This window comes from Macaca nemestrina, chromosome 10 (genome assembly GCF_043159975.1).
Source record: "Macaca nemestrina isolate mMacNem1 chromosome 10, mMacNem.hap1, whole genome shotgun sequence".
NCBI lineage: Eukaryota > Metazoa > Chordata > Mammalia > Primates > Cercopithecidae > Macaca > Macaca nemestrina.
Genome location: NC_092134.1, coordinates 80,978,385 through 80,986,037, shown reverse-complemented (window position 1 = coordinate 80,986,037; position 7,653 = coordinate 80,978,385). Strand labels below are relative to the sequence as shown.

The window sequence follows — 7,653 nt, the reverse complement described above, 5'->3', positions numbered from 1 at the left end:
TATAGTTACATTATTTTTCTTTTTTAGTCCTCTGATATGGTAGATTTTATTGATGGCTTTTGAATGTTACACTAGCCTCACATATATATGATAAATCCTGGTTCGTTATGGTGTATAACTTTTAAGTACTTGGTAGGATTAAATTTGGTAATATTTTGTTGAACAATTTTGCATCTATGTTTATAAAAGGTATTGGTCTATAGTTTTCTTTTCTCAAAATGTCTTTATCTAGTTTTGGTGTTAGAGTAATACCGACCTCTGTGGAATGAGTTATAAAGTGTTCTCTCTGCATCTGTTTCCCAGAAGACATTGTAGACAATCGGTATCATTTCATTTTTAAATGTTAATAGAATTAACCAATAAAAATATCTGGGCCCGGTACTTTCTTTTAGAGAGGCTGTAAATTATTGATTCAACTTATTTAATAGGTATGTGAGTATTCCAATCTATTTCTCCCTGTGTGAATTTTGGTAACCTGTGTCTTTCAAGAATTTGGTGCATTTCATCGTAGTTTCAAGTTTGTTCATTTGTAGTTTTCCTTTATTATGCTTTGAATGTCCATATACTATAAGATTTTTATTTTTTATATGGATACACATTTATGCACATTGTTTTAAACCTCCTTTTGGTATACTTCTACATCCTAGATAATTTACCTTGTCAGTTATTTTCCTTTTCATTATACCTCATGAGTATATAACTGTATGTGTGGTCAGTGGGCTTGGGTCAGTAATGACATGCGTGCTGTTGGGGAGATCTGGAGGGCAATGAGGAGACATCAATGTCGGAAGCTGCCCATGTTGCTGAGGAAAAGCCTAAGGGTGAACACAGTGGGAATCTGACACAGCAGGATCCTGAAACACCTGTGAATTTGCCAACCAAATAAAATGTCTCTAGTGATGTGGGAGCCAGAATGTTAGGGGGATAATTGTCACTCCTGAGGAAAACAGGAACTGAGGTGGCCCAAAGGCAACGCTAGCTGACCATCCGCTCATATCCTGAGACTTTCCTTAGCCATTCAGAGATGCCAGTCCAGTTCACAGACAGGCCAGTTAACTCCTGAGGGAGGAATATAACTGTCTCTTCTGATAAACAGACTCGGTTTCATGGAATCTCTGTGAGAGGCTTAGAGTACGAAAGGGAGGGAATTTCCATTCTTGTTTTGCTTTCCCATTTCAAGGAATAAGCATGTGAGTTTTGTGCCTGGCTGTTTGGTTTTTTATTTTTTATTTTTCAATTTATTTTTTGAGACAGAGTCTTGCTCTGATGCCCAGGCTGGAGTACAGCAGCGTGATCTCAGCTCACTGCAACCTCCCTCCTGCTCCCGGGTTCAAGTGATTTTCCTGCCTCAGCCTTCTGAGTAGCTGGGATTGGCACCCACCACCATGCTCAACTAATTTTTATATTTTTAGTAGAGATGGGATTTCACCATGTTGGCTAGGCTGGTCTCAAACTCCTGACCTCAGGTGATCCACCCACCTCAGCTTCCCAAAGTGTGGGGATTACGGGAGCGAGCCACCGCCCCCAGCTGTTTGGATTTTAATTGTATCAGCTTTAATGTCCCATTTCCCTGTTGTGAAGATTACTGTGGTGCATATCCATGTGCGTATAGCTTTCTGCATTTGCATGTTCTCCTCAGGATACATTTCCAGAGGTGTAATTTCAGTTCTAAGTAGGCACATATTGATTGCTGTTGATACACCTTGTCAAATAATTTTCTTAGTCATGGGGCAATTCTAAGTATAAATAAAGTATCTTATTTTCTTCTCAAATGACTTTTATTCTATTTGGCCAAAAATGTTTCTCCGCCTGGGCATTTAGGCCAAGCGCCGGTGTATAAGGAAGAGTAGTCTTAGAGACCAAGTCAGAGGCACTGGGCTGCCAGTTCCTACATACAGTAAAACGAGAGTGGACAATCATGGTGGACCAAATGCCTCCCACTCCACTTGCCAAACATTTAGGAGGAATTTGATCTGAGAAGAGACCTGAATATCAGGATACCATAGTGCTGTTAATTGAACCTCTCTAAAGGAGAAGGTTTAAGCACATGGGGATATGGATTATCAGTTAAAAATAAAAAGGCATTTGTCAACTGAAAAAGCTGAAGAAATATTGGTACCATGCATTACTTTAAAACCTGCTTTATTTAGAAATTACAAAGAGCAAAGAGCAGAGAATTCATCACAGGGAGACAGACTGTATACATCATACGACTAGTCACTTGCGCTTCCATGGATACTGCAGGGGGAGTTCACAATACTTTTAAGGTAGGGAGTCTGGGGGCCAATGGAAAATAAGTGGAAGTTGTTCTGATATAAGCCTCAGGCAGTTTTCAGTAATGAAAAGGAGCAGAGATCATTTTCTTATCATGCTCAGCCTCAGAGATAGAACACCGGAGGCAAGATATTAATAAATTAGTAACAGAGTGAAGCTCCAGTGGTGATTACATCATGATGTAAAATCAGAGGTTGATCTGATGGTGAGCAATGGGTGCTCAAATGGGGCTGGTATAGACAGAGAGAAGAAGTGAGGGCACTAAGCATCCATCCCCAGCTCTACCTGGGAGAGCAGGGGAGACTGGAGGCCACGAGAGGACAGGCAGCCTGAGAAGAGGGCTCTGCAGCCAGAGAGGGGCCTGAGAACTGTGGGACCGAGAGCTGGTGGCAGCACTTCAGTGCTTGTAGCTCTTCCTGCTGGAGGAGGAGGTGGTGGTGTACTTGATGGTAGAACTGCCGCCTCCAACAGAGCTGAGGCCACCCATAATGGCTCTGCCGCTGCTGGAACTGAAGCCACCTCCAACACCAAGACCACTGCCATAGGAGTAGCTGCTTCCTCCACCCAGGCCTAAGCCACTGCCGACACCACTGGCACCGCCATAGCCACTGGAGACGGTGGATTGTACCACAGCTGTGGTGGGGAGGGGACAAGGGCACAAGAAGCCACGGTGAGCTCATCTTGTCAGCCTGAGCCCAGTCAGAAGAGTGCAAGGGCAGGGGAGGAAGGCAAGCAAAGGTACTTACAGATGTTGACTTGTCCAACGCCTTCGCCATTCAGCCTGTGGAGAGGAACACAGGGAGGGTGAGACCTCAGAGAGCCCTTCTTTCCCTGGACCAGCGTGGGCAGCCTCGGTGTGTAGAAGAGTCCATGGGAAACAGCTCTTTTAGTTTTCTCTCAAGAAAAGCAATTATGGCCATGGGCAGTGCACCCTAGAGTTGTGCTCAGTGCCAGGCACCTTGAAGATGGACTCAACTGTTGGAGGAAGCCGCGTCAGTTACCCACCTGCACTCCTCGCCCTCCAGCAGCTTGCGGTAGGTGGCAATCTCCACGTCCAGGGCCAGCTTCACGTTCATCAACTCCTGGTACTCCTTCAGCAGCCGGGCCAGGTCCTGCTTGGCCTTCTGCAGGGCATCCTCCAGCCCTTCCAGCTTGTTCTTGGCATCCTTGAGTGCCATTTCCCCACGCTGCTCAGCATCAGCAATGGCGGCCTGCAGGCTGGCACACTAGGAGGGGAAAGGAAGAGAAGGAACTTATTGCCGCCTCCTCCTCCAGAGGAGGCTGGCTCTTGTTTAGTGAACAAGGGTCCTGTAACCCAAAATTGACAGAGAATGAGCTCTGACTCTTCCTGTCCAGTGTTTTTCCATTTGGCAATATTTGTCTAGTCTGGGAGTCAAGTGACAAAGTCCTATGCCCCTTGTATTAAGCACCTGCATGAGAATGTGCTCTGTATCTGATGGGAGACAATACAATGGACCCAAAAACAAGGTATATGGAAGATGAAGGCCCAGATTTGTACTGAGTGCTGTTTTCAAAACTACAACAAGAAAAATTTTGAGGAATACATCTGGATGCCACATTAAAATATACAAAATTGTGACTATCTGTAGGTGAGGTGATGACTTTTTACTTGACTGTTGAGACCTGGCCTTGCTCATGCCTCAGAGGCTCATCCTCTTGAGTGGGATTCACTTCTCTATTGAGTTCTCAATGAGGGCAAGAACTATGTATGTTCCTCACCCTAGTGTTGGTTTACTTTTCAAGAATTATCTCAAATAATAGCTAATGACTGCCTAATGGGTCTAGCAAAAAATGATGCTTCTCTACTTCATTGTCCCTCACCATACCTGCTTCTTGACGTGGTCGATCTCAGATCTTAGCCTCTGGATCATGCGGTTGATCTCAGCAATCTCCTGCTTGGTGTTGCGCAGGTCGTCCCCATGTCTGCCCGCTGTGACCTGCAGCTCCTCGTACTGCAGTCCAGAGGTGGAGAGAGAGACAGTGTCTACGGGTTCTTACCTGGCTAACGATGACTTTCACTTGTGTATCATATATGTCATGAAGTGGACCTAATGGCTTCTCCCCAAGGAACTTGAGGAAAAGCTGATGTTATGTGGTGGGTGGTTACTAAACACTGGAGTCACAGACCATCCTCATTATGGCACCACTATCTGCCTAATTTCCTTAGGGAGTACAAATGTTCTGTACCATTTTCTAAAAGTCAGCAATCAGGATGAAGCTAAATGCAGAGATGACTATGTCATTGTCTATGGTAGCTTTCCTCCTGCGTTGGGTTCTTTTTCCTTCTTGACTTGGGTGTAAGTTCCGCAAATGTCTACTCTAATAGTGCAGGTGCACGTCCTGTGAGAGGACCCTGGCTTCCTGTAAGGGGATGTCCCCAATGAAGTCTGCAGTTCTCTGGCATTCAGGGCTGGACACAGGGATTCCTCAGCGGCTACCCACACCCTGCTCACCTTGCTCTGGTACCAAGACTCAGCCTCAGCCCGGCTCCTCTGAGCAATCTCCTCATATTGGGCCTTGACCTCAGCGATGATGCTGTCCAGGTCCAGGTTGCGGTTGTTGTCCATGGACAGCACCACGGATGTGTCTGAGATGTGGGTCTGCATCTGGGACAGCTCCTGCAGAACAGAAGGTCATAAGATCAACTTCACTTCTGACATTTACAGAGATACCCAGCCCTATACATCTTCTCCCCTTTGCAGACCCCATCAGAGTAAACAGAAGGATGGTGGAGATGCTTACTGCTTCATACAAGGCTCTCAGGAAGTTGATCTCGTCTGTGAGAGTGTCTGCCTTGGCTTGCAGTTCAACCTTGTTCATGTAGGCAGCATCCACGTCCTGGGGAAAGAGCCAACAATCTGGAGTTACTTGAGTGCAGCTTCCCAATCTACCCACCTTCTAGTCCCCCTACCAATTCTCCTCTCCCAGGTGAGTGATGACACAGAGCCACTTTTGTCCTTCTAAGTGAATTTGAACCCCCGGCTTCATCTGCTCACCTTCTTCAGAGTCACAAATTCATTCTCTGCTGCTGTGCGCTTGTTGATTTCATCCTCATATCTGCAGGAAGGAAGGCATGGGATATATTAGAGCCAGTGGGTAGGATGAAACAGAAAAGCAGCCTGGGATCCAACATTTTCCAAAATGGAATATATTCTAATTGAGCTTTCCTGCCACAGAGCGCCTAAGGGACGATTTTTGCTTCTCCTAAATTTGTCACTTCTTTAATCTCGCTATCCTCTCATAACCATTTGTGGTTCTTGCAGGTTTGCTCCTAGGGACTAATTTGTGCTTTCCATTTCCATGGACATGGGTTGTTAGGAATGCCACCCCCATCTGGCCCTGGTCACCCAATAGTCTTGAAGTGTGTGCTGCAGGAAATTGAGTCCATTTCTCCTATTTAACTCACTTGTTCTTGAAGTCCTCCACCAGGTCCTGCATGCCTCTGAGCTCCGAGTCCAGGCGGCCCCGTTCCCCAACGATGCTGTCCAGCTGCCTCCTGAGGTTGTTGATGTACTGCTCGAACAACGGCTCCAGGTTCTGCCTCACGGTCTTGGTTCCCTGCTCCTGCAGCAGGGTCCACTTGGTTTCCAGAACCTTGTTCTGCTGCTCCAGGAACCGCACCTGGAGGGGAAGCAAGACGGTCATTTTCCAGGCAAAGGAAGGAAGAAAAAGTGTCTGATACCTGGTTTACTGGCAGGTCCAGGAGGTCCCCATGGTGCTGGGCTACTACAGTGCATGTAGAGAGGCTCAGGCTGGGCTCTGCTCCCCCAACCCCTTCTCCTTTGCACCCCACCAATCTCACTAGAGAAATTGTCCCACAGACCATTGAGGTGTGTGTTCTCACACTGTAAGCTATTAATTGTATCAGTGAGTTTCAACATTTCTTTGTTTTCTCTTTCAAAGCACAGTCACAAATCTAGTTTAAAAATACTATTTACCTGATGTGTTGTACAGTTTTTATTACTGATAGGACCTCAGTTAGGAAGGATATTAGATGTTGCCTTATGATTAGATTCCAGTCTAATTTCTGATTTAGTGTGGTTTCTCCACTCAAATATTCTGATGTTATGATCATTCTCTGTTTTTAAAATTAATTAGCATTTCTCCAGGTTTTATAGTTGTTTCTATGCCCATTTTTTCTTAATCCAGCCAGATTATCTTTTTCTTTTCTTTCTAAATTTTTTTCCTCTTACTCAGACCTGAGAGTGTAATTTACCAGCCCATATACTCCTGGCATTTGCTTTGTAATCTCTTAGACACTTTAGAGGGAAGAGTTAACCTACTCCACTCTCCGATGGCCTCATTTGTGCTTCAGGGTTGTGAAAAGTTGTGGCTCTCCCTAGGCAGGAGTGAGAACCAATCCGTAGATCCCATGTGGGAGTGATGCCCGTCCCTGTTGCCGGCTGTGCGGCTGTGCACCGGAAGCCACGTGCACTCTCTGCAGAGCTGGGCTGAGTCCCCTTCTCCCTCCCTCCTAGGTCTCCCTGGCAGGAATGTGTTCCTGCTCTGGTCTGGGGACCCTGAAGTGCCCCGTGGAGGGCATGACCCTGGCTCACCTTGTCGATGAAGGAGGCGAACTTGTTGTTGAGGGTCTTGATCTGCTCGCGCTCCTCGGCCCGCACCCGCTGGATGGCGGGGTCGATTTGCAGGTTGAGGGGAGTCAGGAGACTCTGGTTGACGGTGACCTCTTGGATGCCTCCAGGGGGGCACACAGGGAAGCCAGGGCCCCCAAAGCCACCAGCAAGGCCGGCTCCACCACCCAGACCAAAGCCAATGCCGGCTCCACCACCGAAACCAAATCCACTCCCGGCGCCACCAAAGCCATAGCTGCCTCCGGCTCTGCTGCCATAGCCGCCACCGATGGCACAGCTGCCTCCTCCAATGGAGATCCTCTTGGAGCCCCCCAGGCCATACAGGCTGCGGCTGCCAAAGCCAGCTCCTCCACATGCGCCACCCAGGCCACCACTGCCCCTGGAGCGGGACACGGAGACGCTGCTGAAGCCAGAGCGGCTGACCCCAGGGAGCCTGGCTGAGCCGGCACTGAAGCCCCTGCGGCTGCTGCTGTGGCTCCTGATGGTGGTGGATGTGCTGGCCATGGTTCCAGGAGATGAGAGAGCTGTGGAGAGCGTGAGAGGCTGGAGGTGAGAGGGAAGAGAAGCAGGACTAGGAATCAGGCTCCGGGCAGCAGCTTATATATGGAGAGCATGGGCTGGGCCCAGTCCTGGAAGGTGAGCTTGCAGGTTGGGAAGGGCTGGGCTTTACAAATAGTGAGATCACACCTGGATTAGAAAAGTTATGAAATGCCGAGATTGCATTTTTCACCTCCTTTAGTCAGGGAAAATGTTCGTGCCTCCAGCT

The 7,653-nt window shown here is 47.6% G+C and overlaps 1 protein-coding gene across 1 annotated transcript; it reads right to left on the bottom strand.

The window, feature by feature from the left end:
* Window positions 1-2,125: 2,125 nt before the first annotated feature.
* On the bottom strand, window positions 2,126-7,449 carry LOC105494016 (keratin, type II cytoskeletal 6A-like). The gene is made up of 9 exons (XM_071071682.1): window positions 6,852-7,449; window positions 5,702-5,916; window positions 5,292-5,352; window positions 5,038-5,133; window positions 4,749-4,913; window positions 4,122-4,247; window positions 3,280-3,500; window positions 3,021-3,055; window positions 2,126-2,907 (listed from the first exon to the last, which is right to left on the bottom strand). Exons 1-9 carry the CDS (start codon window positions 7,389-7,391, stop codon window positions 2,672-2,674), a joined length of 1,695 nt encoding a protein of 564 aa, XP_070927783.1. The 5' UTR covers window positions 7,392-7,449; the 3' UTR covers window positions 2,126-2,671.
* Window positions 7,450-7,653: the final 204 nt, after the last annotated feature.

Bases quoted from the DNA above. Each gene is read 5' to 3' on its own strand.
- LOC105494016 (XM_071071682.1), bottom strand. From the start codon at position 7,391: ATGGCCAGCACATCCACCACCATCAGGAGCCACAGCAGCAGCCGCAGG. The intron at 5,134-5,291 runs GTGAGCAGATGA...CTCTTTCCCCAG, and splicing joins AATTTGTGACTCTGAAGAAG to GACGTGGATGCTGCCTACAT. The intron at 4,914-5,037 runs GTAAGCATCTCC...TCTGTTCTGCAG, and splicing joins TGAGAGCCTTGTATGAAGCA to GAGCTGTCCCAGATGCAGAC.